This window comes from Plodia interpunctella, chromosome 13 (assembly GCF_027563975.2).
Source record: "Plodia interpunctella isolate USDA-ARS_2022_Savannah chromosome 13, ilPloInte3.2, whole genome shotgun sequence".
Taxonomy (NCBI): domain Eukaryota; kingdom Metazoa; phylum Arthropoda; class Insecta; order Lepidoptera; family Pyralidae; genus Plodia; species Plodia interpunctella.
The window spans coordinates 9,378,364-9,397,212 of NC_071306.1; the positions used below are offsets into that span (position 1 = coordinate 9,378,364).

At 34.6% G+C, this 18,849-nt stretch overlaps 5 protein-coding genes across 6 annotated transcripts; 2 read left to right on the forward strand and 3 right to left on the reverse strand.

The window, feature by feature from the left end:
• Positions 1 to 113: 113 nt before the first annotated feature.
• On the reverse strand, positions 114 to 10,919 carry P32. Of its 2 annotated transcripts, XM_053753587.2 has the most exons (6): positions 10,416 to 10,789; positions 10,279 to 10,308; positions 5,002 to 5,152; positions 4,171 to 4,367; positions 3,431 to 3,519; positions 114 to 1,518 (listed from the first exon to the last, which is right to left on the reverse strand). In XM_053753587.2, exons 1-6 carry the CDS (start codon positions 10,654 to 10,656, stop codon positions 1,369 to 1,371), a joined length of 858 nt encoding a protein of 285 aa, XP_053609562.1. In that variant the 5' UTR covers positions 10,657 to 10,789; the 3' UTR covers positions 114 to 1,368. The 2 variants fall into 2 exon arrangements, with proteins under 2 accessions (XP_053609562.1, XP_053609563.1); XM_053753588.2 differs by lacking the exon at positions 10,279 to 10,308 and having other exon boundaries at positions 10,416 to 10,919.
• LOC128674738 (uncharacterized) lies at positions 6,661 to 7,997 on the forward strand. The gene is made up of 5 exons (XM_053753590.1): positions 6,661 to 6,720; positions 6,809 to 6,941; positions 7,027 to 7,212; positions 7,378 to 7,474; positions 7,744 to 7,997. Exons 1-5 carry the CDS (start codon positions 6,671 to 6,673, stop codon positions 7,854 to 7,856), a joined length of 579 nt encoding a protein of 192 aa, XP_053609565.1. The 5' UTR covers positions 6,661 to 6,670; the 3' UTR covers positions 7,857 to 7,997.
• Positions 7,983 to 10,222, reverse strand: LOC128674737 (putative nuclease HARBI1). The gene is made up of 5 exons (XM_053753589.2): positions 9,523 to 10,222; positions 9,248 to 9,438; positions 9,022 to 9,157; positions 8,782 to 8,923; positions 7,983 to 8,651 (listed from the first exon to the last, which is right to left on the reverse strand). The coding sequence occupies exons 2-5, from the start codon at positions 9,382 to 9,384 to the stop codon at positions 8,245 to 8,247; spliced, it is 822 nt and encodes a 273-aa protein (XP_053609564.1). The 5' UTR covers positions 9,385 to 9,438; positions 9,523 to 10,222; the 3' UTR covers positions 7,983 to 8,244.
• A 54-nt stretch (positions 10,920 to 10,973) lies between the features above and the next one.
• LOC128674806 (uncharacterized protein) lies at positions 10,974 to 14,644 on the forward strand. Its single transcript, XM_053753711.2, has 6 exons — positions 10,974 to 11,367; positions 11,522 to 11,763; positions 12,435 to 12,638; positions 12,922 to 13,129; positions 13,771 to 14,103; positions 14,508 to 14,644. The coding sequence occupies exons 1-6, from the start codon at positions 11,068 to 11,070 to the stop codon at positions 14,601 to 14,603; spliced, it is 1,383 nt and encodes a 460-aa protein (XP_053609686.1). The 5' UTR covers positions 10,974 to 11,067; the 3' UTR covers positions 14,604 to 14,644.
• mip40 (Myb-interacting protein 40) lies at positions 14,593 to 18,820 on the reverse strand. The gene is made up of 6 exons (XM_053753713.2): positions 18,622 to 18,820; positions 18,343 to 18,478; positions 17,019 to 17,216; positions 16,648 to 16,783; positions 15,931 to 16,076; positions 14,593 to 15,086 (listed from the first exon to the last, which is right to left on the reverse strand). Exons 1-6 carry the CDS (start codon positions 18,701 to 18,703, stop codon positions 15,077 to 15,079), a joined length of 708 nt encoding a protein of 235 aa, XP_053609688.1. The 5' UTR covers positions 18,704 to 18,820; the 3' UTR covers positions 14,593 to 15,076.
• Positions 18,821 to 18,849: the final 29 nt, after the last annotated feature.

The window sequence follows — 18,849 nt, forward strand, 5'->3', positions numbered from 1 at the left end:
AGTCAGACTTGTAAAATGACTTGTATAATAATAAAATTCATAAGGCGCTCGTTCTCATAAGCTGGAAATTAATGTGAGAGGTGTAAAAGATAAAATAAAATAAAAAATCGAAATCACTTTGGACAATTTTATTGACATGTTTTAAACTAATATTTAACACTAACAATAATCAACGGCACACTCACGTGTCTAACTAAAATTATTTTTAAAGCTGTCCTAAGCAAAATAAATGCTCTTCTATCTCCCCATATGTGAATGATGCCTCCATAAATTCTTTAGATTTCGGTCTCTGAAATCATCTACTAGTTATATGCAACTAACTCAAAGTTAATCCTCAGAGTTATTATTATTGATCATGATCATTGACTGGAGGATATTTCTTTCTTATGAGATTTTATTCCAAAATTTTTCATCGATTTCCAGAGCGTGATAATTACGACAGAAAATAATCTAATTCTGTTGAACCTCAAAGTGACTTGTAAGTTTTAATTAACTAGACGTAGTTAAATGAAGTATGTTACGAGTTTTCCAGATAGTTGACGAACTATCTGGAAAACTCGTAAAATTAAATTGAAATTTTAACATACAATATAGACTTTGCCTATCTTATTTTAAATCAAAATTCTTAAACAACTTTTAATTTTACTGATAATACAGCTCTTCCATGCATATACCATGCTAAAAAGGCGGGAAAGATAACATTATCATTATCAAATATTTTAATATAATCACTCATTCGTCATTATATGCACACGCCTCTAGAGAAGTCAATGTTTATTATTTTGTTCTGTATTTAATGATTTTATAATTGTAGTACTAATAGAGAAAAATATCAGAGACCCAAATGTAAACAAAGAGTGTTTCAGGATCATACCCACAGAACACAAAGAGACACTAGAAATTTCACAACATATGGCGAAAATTTGCGATGCTCTGTAGTACAGGGATATTTTTTAGTAGTGTATATTATATATTCTAACTTCTCTGTGTGCTCTGTCATCGTGCCGAGGCAGTCTATCAAATTATTACAATATATGTATTATTCTATAGCGCAATTTAATAAACTGACTTTTACAACATACTGATAGCAGTTTATTATTTTAATTGATTGGATAAACTAGACTGACTATCGTCTAACACGGTAATTAAGACGAAATGTTTTGTAAAATAAATGACCATAAAGATTCAATATCACATTTTGAGACTTTAACTGCATTTATGGTCAAGTATAGTAGAGAAAAAAGGAGGTCCTGTAGTTTTCAATAAATATATTGAATTAACTGTCAGTTTATTAAATTACTGTACTGTACTTCAGCGACACTGGCACACCACCACACCCACCACGTATACGTGTGCAGTCAAACACTACTACTTTCCGATGGTGAACTTTGATACCGTCTCGAGGAGGTTAATGTATGCAGCATGTTCGTACGCAGTGCTGAAGTCTGACAGTTTCTGAACGAAATCATTGCTGACACCTTTTTCTTCTAGAAGATTCATTAGGAGGTCGTACAAGTACTGTGGAAAGAAAGTTCAGGTTGTATAAATTAAATTCAAGAGATTTCTCCAATGAAAGGAGAAATTACAATGAAAACATTTTTTTTATATTTGACAATGCTATGTTGTGTACATAAATTAATAGAGGTTAAGGAAGTATCAATACTACATTACAAATGTAAAATTGTGTTGTGTGGGTCTTTCTTTTAAGTTAAACAAATGTGATTTTAAATATAGGCTACTTCTCGACGGCGCCGGAACCGCGATCTACAACTAGTAAATTTATATATTAGATACATAACTCGGTTACATAAGTTTAGACCAAACTTAACCTAACCTTACAGAAAACATATTCTAATGCGGCTGGATAGGTATAACAAAGGGTATTTAAAGACGTTATCGTAAATTCACTGAGAGAACAGGTGAAAAGATCAATTTTATCGGTAACTACATTGAGCAGGAGCAGCGTTCGCTTTATATTGTATAAAATGTATGCAAGTTGATATCTTAGTCTTATTCCCATCCTTTAACGATTACTCGTATTTATATTAGTCAAAATGTAATTAAACATTTAATTTGATGATAATAATTTATACAAGGCTTATCTTTATGAGCTTGTATTGTTTTTGTTTATTACAGCTTGTGTATAAAATACTAACATATTATAATACATATTGTAAAACAAAGTCCACAAATGTATGTGTGTAGATTTGTTTGTGCTATCATAAAGATACATACATGTAGTATATTTAGATCTTCTTATCGAGTATTTTTATCCAATTGTCAAAAGGCATCTTGACATGACTTTCATGACCTATGGAGTGGCAAGTAGTCGCGTGTATACACGATAGTGAACTAAACTGTCAAATAGTGTGCAGGTTTCCTCACTATGTTTTCCTTCACCGGAAGCGGTGGTCTATGATTGAACTAGTATACATTATGATTGAGATTGGTTTCCAAACTCATGTACTAAATTATTATTTTGCATTGACTAACTTAAAAATGATGTGATTTACAAAAAATGTCGCATTTCCATGAATATTTCCCATAAATACAGGAAATCGACTTCACGTAGATGCATTATATTCTCCCCCGAATATGGCACTTGATCACTACATGTATTATAGTGTCTAGTGTGGCAAGAAAACGGGGTATATGATGGATAGGGGTCCTGAGATTTGAACCTTAGACACCGAGCATGTGGGTGGACCGTGCTAACCACAAAGCCATGATGATGTAATATGTACGGTTGAAAAATGTAGTCTTATGATGGCAAAGCGCTTCCGGCTAACTAGTGCCGCCACATTACATTTTTATCGATTTCTTTTAATTCATAATGAAAACTAAAAAAATATACAACAGGCGATTATGGTACACTGGATAAAGTATTTTGTGGCCAACATTTCCTTTTAATTAAATTGTGTCAACTGTGTTAGAACACAGTACAAAAAAGAATGTACTATAGTTTTCTGTAGACAGAAAACTATAGTACATTCTTTTTTGGTTTTCGCTAATAAATAATACAAATTGATAAAAATCTTATGTTAGTTTTCGTGTGCGCGTTGGCCCAGTGTTAAGAGACATTATATCACTTGTTTAAAATGGAAGATACAATACTAGCGGCCCGTAACCATAATAAAAGAGTAGCCTATGTTACTCCTGAAGGTTTCATCTAACTGTGTGTCAAATTTCATCAAAATCAGTTTTGAGTTTATTCATTACAAAAAAAAATATATAAATATTTGTCATTATAATGAGATGTATAATGAGTAAATATTTGTAATTTTTATTTTTAATGAATAAACTCAAAACTGATTTCGATGAAATTTGCCCACTTTTTTATGGTATAAAAAAGATGGCATTTAAAAGAAGAGGAATTAGGTACAAATGCTCATGATATTATGAAAGATTATGAGAAATCAAATCTACTCACTCCGTCTAGCACGTCGCCAGCGACTGCATACACCTTGTCGTTCCATTCTCCTTTGTAGATGGTAATTTCATCAATGCCAAAGATGTCATCTGCAGAATGCAACATTACTTTTGTTACTACATAGCAATTAACCCCTTCATTTATAAAAAAGTTTAAACATTCTTTAACCTAAATAATGTTTTGTTTCTTTCTGTCAAAGGTAAATATGATGAAGAGCGATAGCGACAAACACAATTGGGGCAAGTCTAAGATTGTATTGTTCGATACAGTCTGTCAAGAAAGTGAAGAAAATGGATTTCTAACGAACTTCATTTTTTGGCACTGCAATATCAAATAGATCAAGATTGGTTGATCGACGCTCAGTGTTGCCAGTCAACTTTGTGATAGACTGTAGTAAAGATAACAGTAAATATAATGATAACTCTCAAGAGATTAGCCAGTTTTGATATGTAAACTATAAACATAGTCATTGTTATAGCTAGAAGATAAGTCATCACACAAGTTCACAAATTCATAAACATAGCTGATGCTATCTCAAAAAATAAAACATTCTTTTTTTGGGCAGTCGCATATGTGAACAGTGTTTTTTGTTTTAATAAATAGGTGGGAAATAGGTATGTAGTGGTCCTATTCTACGACGGAACCACAAGCCACAGCGAAACCGAATATAAACTAACTATAGACTATTAAACAAATTTTAGTGGACTTTTTCATGACATATTATTCATTAATAAACTTACTATATTCATCAGCAGTGCTTGGTGGTGGCTCCTGCAGGTATGAGCAGGTGAATCCGAGTGTGGTGTCTCCTCGAACTATGTCCACTTCAAACTGGGGCTTTGAGCGCATCTCCGCAAACTCCTGCTTGTCCTGCTGCACCTCGCCCTCCAAGTCATCTGAGTCTACTGTGTGGTTCACATTGAATGTTATCTTCACACTGTGGACGAAGTATTAATTATATAGGCTAGCAGCTATTTTGGGCTTTGCTCACAATTTCAGTGATAAAGTACTTAACCCAATAATTACATTATTGATCATTTACTCAATTTATGTGACAATTTTTATGTTTATTGTTAGCTTACTTAGTAAGCGCAAAAACTAGGAGCGAGAGCGAAATTTCAATGAAACTTGGTAAACAAATACATATAATACTAGATATTGCCGGGCTTCCCTCCCGTGAGAATTATGAGATAAAATATGCCTACAGCAATCTTGGATAAGTAATTGGTTCAGTCGTTTCAGAGACTACCCACCTCAAATATACAACTCACAAACGTGTAATTCTTTACAATAATAGTATAGATTACATGGAATATTAAAGGCTATATTAGTGAGCTTGCAATTTACAACGAACAGTTGCGAGACCCGCGACACGCGATGAAGACTTCACGCCGTCATTTACAGCACTCTTCCTACACTCACAACCACTCTTATCCATTCATTTTATCCAATGTTTGACAATGGTCCAGTTGCTCTTAAAAATAGACAATTATTTATTTTATCTTCACCTATCAATAAGGGTCAATAAGAGTCATATTATCAATAAGGGTCATATTAGTTTAGCTACTTACAGTTCATCCTTCAATTGCTTGCTCAGCACCACTTCGGCACCGTCTCCCTGGACAACAAAGCCTTCTACTTCCTTTGGCAGGGTCTTCACCTTCTGTGCTTTGCGCTCGGCTACAATCTCCTCGGTTAGGAACTCCACCAACTCTCTCTCACCTATAGGAAATAAAAAATATTGATTGTGCTGTAAATGTACTATTTTCTACTGTTTATAGATAGTAATACTTATTTATTACTAATATTAATATAAAAGACAAGACTAAACAAAGTTTAAAAAAATATGCAATATTATGATGAAATAAGTTTATAAATGGTTTCATCTGGCGAATATTAATCTTGAATTTATACACCTGGGTTGATTCTTAGGAGATCATACTTTATGGTAAAATCAATTTTATGTCGATTTTTTTGTTACATCTTATGAAACACTTGATCACTTGACACACACACAATCAATGTGATACTGATGAAAATATAATTGTGAGATTCTTTAAATCAAATCAAAATGTTGTGTGGTAGGTAATGTCTCATATTTTTATGCAGAAACAAGACAGAGATCTTGTCTCTGGATGTGAATATGAGTTGCTGTCCCCTGCAGATGGCTCTGGGTCCCTTCTTGTGTGAAAGAGTCCAGTGTGGCAGAATTTGCAGGGTTTTTGTATTGTAATTTTAAAATAATGTGAATTTATATTATTTTAATTGTGTCACAATATGACTTCTGAAATAACCAGGTAAGGTAAAAGCAATAACTTTTAATATTTATTTCCGAAAAATCAATTGAAATATTGTGCATATATTTTTTTACACTGTTCTAAAGCTTAACCCATCACCTACAGACCAGTAGCTGGTTGACTTTGGATAACAAATGCTTTTTATGCTTTGTGTTGTTATTTACTTAGTAACACATATTCCTTGTAACTTATACATGTATGTATAGGTATCTAAAATAGCATACTGTAATGATGATGAAATATCTAAATTATTGTCAACTTATAATAAATAAGTACATATCTATTTACTACAACTAGTGACATACTACATAGTTGAAAATAATTACATTTTGTAGCTCTACACACAGTTCAGTACCCCGAGCACGAAAAAATATAGTTATCGTATCGTAATCGTAATTCTTTACTATTCGATAACGATCACGATATTGCATCGGTAGCACGAAACTATCCTAGATTACTATCGTGTAGTCGATTGTAATACGATACTATAGTTATCTTAGGCTGTCCGCAAACAGCACGACGTAGTTAAAAAGTGCGTTCATAAATGTCGGTAACGCAATTGTGGTTTTAAAATAAATTGAAAAACGACTTGACTGTTACGATTTTTATTAAAAACAAGAAAACATATTAATTTTAATGCTAATCTTAACAAAATCTTTCGTCTAAAGTTATAGCTGTGATATAAATCAGGAGTGTTTTTGTCACCGACGACCTAGCAACAAAAAATATTTTGAACGCACCTATCCTATTAGTCAATGTCAACTTAGCATTAAAAAAACCTATCAACCAAAAACTTGTAAAAGTTCTTTCGTCAAGTGGAACTAAGATTAGAAAGAATATGAAGTGGAATTTCGTGAAATTTATTGCCTTTTGCAAGTGCAAGGAATTTAAAAGGGCCTGCGATGTGATGTTGCATTATTATTTATTAAATAACCGTTCTACGATGAGAACTAGTCCAACACAGTTTGTTATTATGGTGGAGTTCATGGAGAGGTGAGTTTTTTTAAAATACTTAGTGTCGAAATACTTTTAATGTTGTGTTAAAGTGACCTAAAGTTATCCTTGTATTGTTTTTACATAGAAATGGGGACTTAGCTAAACCAACTGGAGGCCCAAGGGGTCGGCAGTGGGCCACAAATAAATGGCGGGAGCTCGCTGCGAAATTAAATTGCGATGGAACTGGTGACTCCCGAACGGAAGAAAAGTGGCGAAAGGTAAGTTTTACGTGAAGGACATTAAATATATATTTTTATAAACATTGTTAATTAAAGTTAAAGTGTTTGGTATATTACTTTATAGGTCTGGACGGATTTTAAAAATAATACAAAAAGGAAGGCGGCCAAATTAAATAGAAGCATGACTGGAACAGGGGGTGGTCCAGCTTTGAAGATAAGCCTCACAGACTTAGAGCTCAGAGTGCTGGCGATTATGGGAGAGCAGGCTGCCTCAGGCATGAATACCATCCCTGAAGTTGGTTTTGAACATGTAAGTAAAATATTTGTGTTTTATTTGTCACATTAAATTTAATTACTTCTGTGAAACTAATCATGACACCTGTGTAGTAAAGAAGCCAAATATTGAAGTCAAAGATTTGGCTATGGTGGTTATATGATAGTAGGATTTAATATTTGTTTGTTTTCATACTCATAGGTAGAACAAGAAGTGGAGTTGGCATCACAGGAGGTTGACATAAACCCAGTAGAAGAGATTGATTTTCAGAGGGAGCCCTCTCCTCTACTAAATATATGTATGTTTGGTAAATATAAACAATAATTACTTGCTTTAACTTAAATAAATTTTATACAATGTATTTATTCTTTTACTGATTTCTTATACATTGGCAATATTTTGTCTACATGTTTAGTCAGCTGTTCCATACGAAATTGAATAGCTAACTTGAAGATCAGCTATTTTGTTTTTTCTCGATTTCAGGGTTCCTCTGAGCATGTAGAAAAAATAATGCCAATCACTCTGTATGGATAAAGATTTATTGAAATAACTTATTAAACATTACAGGGGATGAGGACTGGAACCAACCTGGCACCAGCCAAGAGCAACCGCCTCGAGCACCAACTCCACCACAAACTAGGAAGTGGACTCCACAACCAAAGAAAAAATCTCAAAACTAAAAATGTAGCAGATCTATTTTTAAGTGCTGAAATGGATCGGATGGAAGGTAAAATGATGGTGAAATGATTCGGGATGGAAGGTATTTTGAACTGGAGAAAGAGAAAATACGGCAGAGAGATTTAGAGCTAGAATTGCAAGCTAAATGGCTGGAATTTATGAAAGAAGCTTTGAGTGTATTATATAAATGTTTGGAAGGAAAAAAGCATGATGAATGACTAGTTTTATATAAGGTTAGTTAGTATTATATTATAGAGGTAAGTGATAAGTAAAACAACCAAAATGTTAAGTTTTTTTTTTAACTATTAAAATTATTGATGTATATTCTTCTTATCATTTATCTAATAACTAACATAATCAATCCTTGTAATTTGACAATCTATATCCTTATTAATGTAAACTATTGATTCTTCGTACCAACTGAGTTCGTATTGCTCTGCCCCTAATCAGTAAATCCCTTCCAGTGTCTGCCCTTTCCTCTGGTGCCACAGGTCTTAAAACGTCCTCGATCTCTGAAACTTGTTCAGAATCAGACTCAGGATCAGGAACATTAAATTGAAGGGCCAAGTTGTGTAAAACACTACATGCAGTTATAATTCTTGCACATTTCTCAGGCTTATAATGCAAAGTCCGATCCTTGCTGAGACATCTCCAGCGATTTTTCAATCGTCCAAAGGTGTTTTCAATAACCACCCTTGTTCGACCATGAACGGAGGTATATTTAGCTTCAGGACTATTTTCAGCTGCGTCGGTAATAGGTGTCATCAGCCAAGGTCTTTGCGGATATCCAGAATCACCTGCAAATGAAAAAAAAATAATATGATAATTAAAATTAACTTTATGAATTTTTAAATTTTTTTATTGATTTTATTGAAGTTATTTTACCTATATGACTATAATTAATATAATCGTCAATACGCAACCCACCTAGAAGCCATGTATGTTCATTACTTTGGTCAAGTCTTTGCATAAATTCATTCACGGCACTATTCTCCCAAATGAATGCATCGTGTGTAGCTCCACCATAACGCGAATTAATATTTAAAATTCGCCCATCGCTGTCACATACCTGTGAAAACGTTTTAATTATAAATCTTATGCATTGTGCTTATTATTTAAGCAGGTATAAGAGTAGGTAGTAGTAAATAGTTTATTTCATATTATTACCATTTGCACATTTAAGGAATAATAATGTTTTCGACAAAAGAAAAGATGTTCCACATCCTTTGGTGGTGAAAATATATGGAAATGTGATCCATCTATGCACCCAAGAACGCCGGGAAATCCATATTGTGTATAAAACCTGCAAAAAATAGGGAAAAATAACCTTTACATAACTTTTATTTGAATTTAATTTAAAATAAATAAACCATGGATAAAATATAAATCTTACTTTTGCCTGATGATATCTCTTTCAGCTCTATTGGTAGGAAATTTTATGAACTTGCTTAATATATTTCTGTTATTTAGGGCATTAGTAACCTCTGTTATATATTTACTGACTGTGGTCTGCCCTAAATATTTGCCCATACCAACAATTCGCTGATACGAACCAGTTGCATAAAAAGATAGAGCGCATAATACCTGTAAAAAGTAAATTTATATAGGAAAACTAGGACTTCACTAACTCATAGTAATTTTTTTTCATTATAATAATTAGCACCTTACCTTATGTTCTAAATCGACTCTTATGCTGGATCTTAAGGAGGTTTTATTTTTAAGCTCAATACATATATAATGGAATGCAGCTTTAGAGAGACGATACCTCTTTATAAACTCCCTTTCGTGTAAGTCTAGGGGCTTGAAATTTCACCTCAAATAACTTCTAATTTTTATTTCTCTGCGTAAAAAATAAAAAGCAAAAATATTTTATTTTCTTTAAAAAATAATAAATATCCAAAAATATTTTTTATACAATTTTATAGTTACCTTCTGATTTCGTCTTCTTCTTCTTGAATGCTATTAAATAAACGCCATAAGTAGTAATAACTACGTAATGGACGGTTCCTTGATAACATAGACATTTTTTAAAGCACTGAATCACCCATTATTATTTTAAAAAATATTTTATATCACGAAACACAACCAAAACGAGAGTTCTCTCACTGTAAAATGCTCGGTGAGACACGATACGATAGTTAGCTGTCGAAAAAAACGATACGATCTGTCAAAAGTGTGTTCGTGCTATGATTTCCATACTTTAACTATCGTTTACTATACGATTACGATAACGATTACAAGAGTACTAAGTTCGTGCTATAAAGTTTTAGTTCCTCAAACGACCGTAGCGGCGCTGCTCTGGTTTTCATAGAAAATAATACGATTACGATTACCATAACCAGAACGATAATTTTTCGTGCTCGGGGTACAGTACCAAACTATAGTCAAGGAAAGGAAGCAGGGAAGGAGTTAGAAAAGACTCACCCAAAGGCTTGTCTGCCTGATCAGCCTCCTCTATAAGACAAATTATTAAAATAAATTAGGTTAAGTTGGCGGTTAGGGGAAGGAACTCAGCGTGGTGCAATCTCACATAACCTATAAATCCAAGAGTTTGAGGTTACCTTTTGTGTGTAAAGCCTTCAGGCCACATCCACAGCCGCATGTGTTGGAATGGTTGTGAAGCAAGCCGGTGGATGCTGCAGGCCCATTTAAGCTCTTGGAACAGCTCATGTGCCATATTCCTCTCGTAAAGTCGCGTTTTACAGGAGGAGCCTGTGCACGGGTGACTAGAGCTCCAGCTAAGCCCGTACTTTTAACGCAACTTTGTATAACTCGGTGCGCGGACTTAACAAAACTATTCATTGTCGCTATGATAATGTTTTGAAGCCAAGAATTAAAAATATACCCGAAAATATCAAAATAAAATCAGCTAAATTCGTGAAGATCGCTTGTCTTTTCTTCACTGCCGGCGTATAATGTTGCCAGACTCGAAATAGAAATATTAAAAAATATATAAAGGTCCCTATACATTTGCTAACCATAGACGTTGAAAATACTCAGTATTTACTAAAATTAACGCAGATATATTAGGTATATTTGGATGGGTCAGCATAGCTAAGGTCTATAGGCTATGATTGTTCTTTCATTCAATATCTGACAGTAAGTGACAGATGCACAGATTGACAAACTTTGTTTGTGTTAGTGGTGGCTACTTTTACTTCCATTCTTCCACACACGTGGGTTTGATTTTAATAAAATCCTTGTTTCTCTCGAATGAAAATGGTCAAAAAAAGGAAACTTGAGACAAAACCACCCACTGCAAAACAATCTCCGGTTGAAGTTATAGTGGAAGACGTTACTTCTCACCCTTTATGTCTTCATGGACCAACCTTATTATTTTCCTCTGAAAAGGGGCGGTATTATGCGTGTGCATCGTGTAGAAATAAAAAAGATTGTTCCTTACATATTGACGAAGAGGATTGGCAGAAGGAAAACGTGCGAAAACGCAATGAAAAGTACTACAGTTTAATTCCTAAGATTGATAAGAATGCAGCATGGAAAAATTGTAATGAGGTAATATAATGATGTAATGTATATTAGTAATTTCTTTCTAATCGAGTGCTTATTGCTAACACTGGTGTCAGATTGATGATGAGGATACTGATATTGTCAGGTTTTATAGGTACGAGTAAGTTATACATTCGTTTTTGTGTTCCAATTTTTTTAGGTTAAGTCCCAACACGCCTCAAACCGAGCCTACTGTAGCACTTGTCAGGAACTGTATATTGTATCTCAAAGCAAGAAACATTCCAAAGACCATAGAGTCGTCACTCCTTTGACCAACGAGCAACTAGCTCGCCCCTCATCATGGTTGCCAGCTTTGGAAAATGATGATGTTGAAGCACAGTACTTGTTTACGAAGAAATCAGTGAGCACTGTATTGGGAATACTTCGGAATAACAATATTAAGTGAGTAGATTATAGTCTAACTACTGTTTAACCCTCAGCCAGGAAATAATAAAGACAATTTAACAACAATAGGATAGGAACAACAGTCCTATCAATGATTCCTAATCATTAAGTCGACATGTGGTGACAAATGGTGAGTGGACAGCTCAAGGGACATGGGAACACTTAATTGTTATTATATTGGTCAAGTAGATGTCATTTTGGAACCATTAGGGAGCCTCCTGGTTGAGTTTGGACCTACTCTCTGCCAACATGGTCAGGCACACACTACCACACGCCATCGCCCCATTACGGTGCCTAAAATATAACATGCCTTTGCTGCAATATCTAACACTTTACTTGTTAGTATTCATAGTATTTTGTGAACCCTGCAATTTCTGCCACACTGGACTCTTACATAAGAAGAGATCCAATGCCATCTGCAGGGGACAGCAACTCATATTTTAACCCAGAGATGAGATTTGTGTCTTATTTCTGCAAATAAATTTGAGACATATTGTAATTATTACATTTAAAAAATGTTGATGAAATTAATGATTAATGTTGATAATCTTATTATTAAAAAATTATTAAAAACAAAAATAATATTTGAAATGACATTTAAGTTGAGATTGTTTGTTAACTTTTTGCTGGAAATTCAATTTCTTATGATTATTTTGCATAATTTACAGGAATATCCTCTGTGTAGGCACACCCTCAGTGCACGAGGCGGCCCAACTCAGTCCAGAATTTGAATCTTTGCTATTGGACTATGACAACAGACACCATCAATTCCACGCACCAAGCAAATACATTTGGTATAACATGTTCAACAATTTTATGTTCAATGGAAATAATGATGAAAAGGTGCTGAAGAAGTTTTTGAGAAAATCTAGGTAAAGTTTTTTATGATACAAGTTTTGCATAGTGAGAGTTAGGATTATACAGGGTTGTTAATGAAATGTTGAACTCTAAAATGTGATAATACAGTGATTATAACATTGTTTTAATTTATTAGGAAGTTTTTAGTGATTATCTTTTTGGGTGTTTAGTGGGCTTGTTTAGTTCATTGGGCTCTACATTTGATTATGAATGTCTAAAAGAATCTACATATATGTATAGACAAAAAAGGAATATTGTAGTTATTAATTTTTTTTATTTTTCATTATAATCTTTCAGAGAAGGTGGTATATGTATAGTAATGGACCCCCCATTTGCGGGTCGAGTGGAGCCTCTAGTCCAAACTGTCAGGGATCTCTCAGCAATGTACAGGAATATCTGTGAGAAACCTAAAGACGAGCCTGTTCCGGTGTTGTGGGCATTTCCTTACTTTGCTGAGCCATATATAACAAACTTGATGCCAGAAATAAGAATGCATGATTATCAGGTGATTGATTTATTTATTAATTAATCACACAGTTCAGTGCCACGTCTTCACTCCTTAATGGGGTAGACAGAGCCAAGAGACGTTTGGCTGATTTGTGGGAATGAGATTGAATAGTAATTACTATTTCCTGGTTGGGAATGCCAGTATAAGCAGCATGCAGTTGAGTGATTGATATTAACAAGTTGCTAGCCAAATCTATACTTATAATAAAACTGTAACTAAACTTTGTATATAGGAGATATTTACGAAAAATAAATAGGAGAGGACTATTTAAGGTCAATAGTAGCCTATAAAAATCTTCAGTGTATTGCCCTTTCCCTTGATGGACTTTTACAATCGAATAGGGAGAGCATCTGTCAGTAACAGTAGCACTACATTCAGTTAATCATTCATATTCCTTTTTAACCCGCAATACAAAAATGTAAGCGCTAAGTGTGTCTGTCTGTCTGTGTACGTGGCATGGTAGCTCATTAACGGGCGAACCGATTTGGATGCGGTTTTTTTATTTGATAGCAAATTTTTATGTGGTGGTTCTTAGATATGTTTGATGAAAATCGGTTAAGCCATTCAAAAGTTGTAGCAAAATGAATATTGAAAGGGCTTTTTTAATTTGTCTAACAAATAAACTTGTCTTGTTACAGATTGAATACGAGAACCACAAGAAATTCCACAACAAATCGAAGAGCAGCCGTAAATTTGGATCGCCTGTGCGATTCTTCACTAACCTGCCGCTGGAGACCATTGACCTGTCCAATGACAGCAACTATAAGAAGTGTGATAAATGCAACTTTTGGGTCTCCGCGAAGAATAACCACTGCGGTAAATGCAACGAGTGTACGAGTAAGAATGGGATGACTTACAGGCATTGCAGCGTGTGTAAGCGGTGTGTGAAGCCAACGTTTTTCCATTGCAAGACTTGTGAGCGGTGTTGCCAACAGAAGGACCATGTTTGTGGGGTCGTTGTTGAGAGTCAGGTAAGTTTTTTTCTCAGCTAGAAAGTGTTGGAACCCAGAAACCGCTTTTTAATTTCACATGTCCTGATGTTTGTCTGTCTGTAATCAAATCTTCAGTTTAAAATTTTCCACATTGCTCGAGTTTCCATGACAATGCATTATTATGATAAACATGACCTAGCATCCAGAATCGGCTCCCGACGAGGGATATCCACGATTTACTACAGGACATGTTTCTTTTTGTTGTCAATAATTTATGTCAATGTATAAAAGCTTGTGGCAAAAAAATTTCATTTTTGTAAAAAAAGATGATTTAGAAAATATTTATCCACTTCGCATGTTCTTTTGGTTGGAACGCACATTCTTCTGGATTACATCAAGCCATAAATGTTTAAAAACAAGACATATTTTTGCTTCTGTTACAGTCGTGTTTCAACTGTCGCGAAAAAGGACACAAAAGATCGAACTGTCCGCAGATACAAGAAAGCGGGAGAGCCAAGAAAAAACGTATTCATGCGTAAACAATTATATATTTTTTTATTTAATAAATCATCATTTATTATATATGACTTTCATTAAACAATCTATCTTTATCAAATCAGCATAATTAAGATATACAAAATACATCAGTAATCCCTCGTCCGCACAGGCCGATTTTTAACGCGCGTAAATAATGCGTTATAGACAACATTTTTGGTTGTGATTATTTTTTATCGCAATTTGAGTGCTGTGCATTGGACTAGTTTGAATGTTACTTCTTTTAAAAGCGTTCAAAAACAAATATATCTAAAGCCCATGCGAACGAGGGGTAAGTGATGAAATTATAATTGAAATAGATGGTTTTCATAAGAAAGCTTTTCATTTCAAAACTGTTACCAAAATCAGCTCTAATCACACGATTCTTGATTATATGTACACAAAGGAATCAATATAATTTCATACAAGAGTATAAAAACAATAAATCATAAAAGGTAAATAATTAAAAAATGCTAGGTCACGCGTTGCTGGAACAAAAGAGAAAATAGAAAATTATGTTTTGTTGGAAATGTTTAGAAAAATAAATAAGGTTAAGTGAGGAAAGTTGAGAGAATTTAAAGGTATTGACTGAGTAATTTCAATAGATTTTGACAAAATTCACGACAGTGGTAGAACCTGGAATGCGTAAGGTACTTTTTCACCCATTTCCAAATTGACTCCTAGTGGTTCTCAAAATCTAATAATTAAAAATAAAATGTATTTTCAAGCAGTTTTTCCGCTTTGGTGTATTATGCTTGAAAAATCGAAATAATAAAGTTGTGCACTCACCGCGCAGTTTCAACACGCGTACATATGTGTATATCGTGAGATTACCTGGCGTAGCGTGTGTTTGGATGCCGTACGAGGCCACTAAGGGACATACATAGCCTAAGCAGATAGGTACCAAAAGCATTCCCAAGGACGGTTGACGTCAGGGCAGTTGTAAAAACAGCGCCAAATCAAAATTTATGTCAAGGTCATTTTTTACGCTGGCTTCGTGGCGTCTTGGCCCCGGACACAACTGGGATCATGCGGATATGAGAGAGATGTTGTGAGAATACCTTAATCGGTATTGGACAAGAGTACCCGATTACATGATACCCAATTATCTCAAACTCCTATACAGCAATAATTCCATAAAAAATAATTTTAGAATAAAAAAGATTTTATTTCAATATGTGTTAGCGCCTCAGCAAACAGACAAACGTGTGAGATTTCCACAGTTCGGTAACAGTTTGTATGCAAATTTGTACATAATGAATTACTAAGATTAGTCTACTTTTCCGTTTGGTCTATTTTCCCAAACTGTACAAATTATTTTAAAAAACCTACTTGACATTGATACTGTTGAGCACCCGCTGCGTGCCCTGGTAGCGGGCCTCCACCCTCGCCGCCTGGTCCAGCCACGCCTGCCTCACTCCCGCCCACCGGACGCTCAGCTCTTGGAGTAACTCCTCGCGACAGGGGGGATTACCTTCCTGAAGTTAAATAATTAATATGTCTGTTACAGTTAAATTTCTCTTAATAATTTTCCTTACCAAAAATTGTTCGGCCAAAACGAAGTCGCGGGCATCAGCTAGTAATTAATATTAGTCTCTAAGCTACAGCTCTAAAAAGTAAGCGTTTGTTATTTTGTATGTTTGAGGCGGGTAAACCTATTTTAAAAATTCTTTCACCTACAAGAAAGGTACATTATATGGCTATAGGCTATATTTTGTCTCGATATTCCCATGGGAGCGAAGCTCCGGGCAACATTTAGTATATTTTCACTTCGCATGCTTGTAATGTTTGACATCATGCTTTTAAGTAAGCTATCTCCTTCTTTATGTGTCCACCGCAAATCTACAAACGCTCTATTCGATACTAATAATTCTAATGCAACACTGCAAAGGGCTACGTTTTCATATATATGTATACGCAAAATGCCAATTTTCACACACCCAATTGTATGTTTAGTAAATAGAACTCTAGCTATTACAGTAAACTTTCAATAGAAGACAACAAATTAGAGGCAAATCAGTGAAAATTGATGAAAAGCAAATAACTTACATAATCTAATTTAATCTTGTCAATGCTGGTCGCTTTCTGTTCAGCTGTCAGTTCCGGGATGCGGCTGACTGGAGCACCTTCCGGACCGGGGAGCTCTATGCTGTCATCTGTCGGCTCTGGATCTTTGCCTTTTCTCCTGTACATATTTAAGGTATATTAGTATGGATTTGTGACGCTCTGTAGGTAAAGGTCGTATCGTAGACAGAGAAAGCTATATATCCAATTTCTTCCATGTCGCTTATACAAGAGATGTGCATAATAAAATCTGTCGTATATAGTTTTCATAGTCTTTGCCTTTACCTTTTTCAGTTACTCATATTTTTGTTATCTGCTACTCAAAAACTATACTAATAAAATAAAAATATTCTTACCCAAATTTACTGTAGTTAGCTTTGGGCTGGTTAGCGATCCAGGCCCTGCAGATGGGGTACAGTGGGGAGTCCTCCTCAAACTGAGAGAGGTCCACACTTCTGTCAAACAGTTTGAGCACGTACGACTGCCGCACGGGGGACTTGCGACGGCGCGAGTGCTCCTCGTCTTCCGAGTCGTCATTCCATTTGCTATTCTTTCTAGAGTAAAACAATTGTAGAAAATAAATAATTTTCCTGGAATTACTTATTTTTGATTAGATTTTGCCCTAGCTTTAACGGTGTGTATTTCCAACGGAAATGGTACTTCTTCCAGGTATGAATCATATGTCCTTATCAGTACTACAGCTCTAAATGTAATTGGGAACATGGAAAGGTGAGATAGAGTAAAAACAAACAAACACACACTTGTTTTATAATATTTTAACTGGGATTTATGTTTAGGAATGCCATTGTTGCCATCACCTGCTAAGATTCCAGTTCCTTTGTTTTTTTTTTGGGGGCTTTTGTCTTTAAGACATGTCAGTCCCATCAAATCAAAAGTTTAGTGTCCGTGATTGCGCGACTCACTGCAGGCATTCCAATAAGCCACACAAGCACAAAGAGGCATCAGAACATGGCTCCCTCAGAATGGTTTGGATGAAATCTACATCTTATTAATTTATATCTCTTGCGTCTTTGTCCCTTTCACATTCCATCAAGAGATGAAAAATATCCTCAATCAGACCAAAAATTTCACAGTTAGGCGTGTTTAATTTTATCATTATGTAAGTGAATTTTCTTGATGGAATATGACCGGATCTTACTCTTATAACTAGTTTGACTATCTTTCTAGGTAATCTCTTGTTTATGAACCATGCTATACGAGGAGGCTCACTCTGTATAGTCTTATACCATATACCTTTTGTTCTCGATCTTTCGTTGAAGTATTCTTTCTATTGCATTTGGTAAACTTGTTAGAATTCTCCTAAAGCCTCTGAGTGACATGGATAAATATTATACTCTATTCCATTTAGGTTTGTAGCATTTGCTAGTTTATCAGCGTCCTCGTTACCGTGGATTCCCACATGAGCAGGGGTTTCTTTAGTTGCTTTAATCGCCATCCATGGGAGGATATAGCTTAATAATTATTATTATCTCTTTGAATATGACTTTAGGATGGTTTGTCCTCCTTCTAAAACTACACTTACACTTACACATAAAGTTAGCTAGTTAGTTAGTAAAGAGGACGCTAAGAGAATACTCAAATTATGAAACATTTTTAAAAGTAAATTTTAAGCATTAGTATGCCCTAATCCTATACTATTTTCTATAATTACTCTATTACCGTTCTTTTTTGGTAGGAGATGGTTCATATGATGTATCAGAATCATCATCAGCTGTTGGTTCCAGGGCCTCCAGTAATGCTCCTTTGAGGCGACCTCGTGCAGTCGATACCTCTTTTTCGGGCGTCACTAGTAAATCTAAAAAAAGAATAAAAAATTTACTCTCGTATTTTTGGTAACCTATAGAATTGCTTATTCAATACAAATTAATATAGGGTTGAAACTTCAGTTCAAATGTTAATAATTCAACATCTTGATTGCTATTCAATAAATTTACAAACCTTTATCTGGAGTAAAATCGTTTTTGATTTGATTCGATTTCTTCTTCATAGGAGTAGTAAGTAATCTTCGACGTTTTGGCATTGTTGGATGATTTTATTTTTATACTTATAAAATTTTGTCTAACTAATTAATTGTACTGTAAAAACTGTCTTAAAAACTCCTTGTTTTGTTTGATTTGATTTCAAATCAAGCTGGAGAAAAACAATTCATTTCATTCGTTCAACGAA

Bases quoted from the DNA above. Each gene is read 5' to 3' on its own strand.
- LOC128674738 (XM_053753590.1), top strand. From the start codon at position 6,671: ATGAGAACTAGTCCAACACAGTTTGTTATTATGGTGGAGTTCATGGAG. The intron at 7,213-7,377 runs GTAAGTAAAATA...TCATACTCATAG, and splicing joins CTGAAGTTGGTTTTGAACAT to GTAGAACAAGAAGTGGAGTT. The intron at 7,475-7,743 runs GTATGTTTGGTA...TAAACATTACAG, and splicing joins CTCTCCTCTACTAAATATAT to GGGATGAGGACTGGAACCAA.
- LOC128674737 (XM_053753589.2), bottom strand. From the start codon at position 9,384: ATGGGCAAATATTTAGGGCAGACCACAGTCAGTAAATATATAACAGAG. The intron at 9,158-9,247 runs GTAAGATTTATA...TATTTTTTGCAG, and splicing joins AGAGATATCATCAGGCAAAA to GTTTTATACACAATATGGAT. The intron at 8,924-9,021 runs GTAATAATATGA...ACGTTTTCACAG, and splicing joins ATTCCTTAAATGTGCAAATG to GTATGTGACAGCGATGGGCG.
- P32 (XM_053753587.2), bottom strand. From the start codon at position 10,656: ATGAATAGTTTTGTTAAGTCCGCGCACCGAGTTATACAAAGTTGCGTT. The intron at 4,368-5,001 runs GTAAGTAGCTAA...CTTCGTCCACAG, and splicing joins AAGCAATTGAAGGATGAACT to TGTGAAGATAACATTCAATG. The intron at 1,519-3,430 runs GTGAGTAGATTT...TTCTTTCCACAG, and splicing joins CTGGCGACGTGCTAGACGGA to TACTTGTACGACCTCCTAAT.
- LOC128674806 (XM_053753711.2), top strand. From the start codon at position 11,068: ATGAAAATGGTCAAAAAAAGGAAACTTGAGACAAAACCACCCACTGCA. The intron at 12,639-12,921 runs GTAAAGTTTTTT...ATAATCTTTCAG, and splicing joins AAGTTTTTGAGAAAATCTAG to AGAAGGTGGTATATGTATAG. The intron at 14,104-14,507 runs GTAAGTTTTTTT...CTTCTGTTACAG, and splicing joins GGGTCGTTGTTGAGAGTCAG to TCGTGTTTCAACTGTCGCGA.
- mip40 (XM_053753713.2), bottom strand. From the start codon at position 18,703: ATGCCAAAACGTCGAAGATTACTTACTACTCCTATGAAGAAGAAATCG. The intron at 17,217-18,342 runs GTAATAGAGTAA...GTTTTACTCTAG, and splicing joins TCTCCTACCAAAAAAGAACG to AAAGAATAGCAAATGGAATG. The intron at 16,784-17,018 runs GTAAGAATATTT...AAATATGTACAG, and splicing joins GCTAACTACAGTAAATTTGG to GAGAAAAGGCAAAGATCCAG.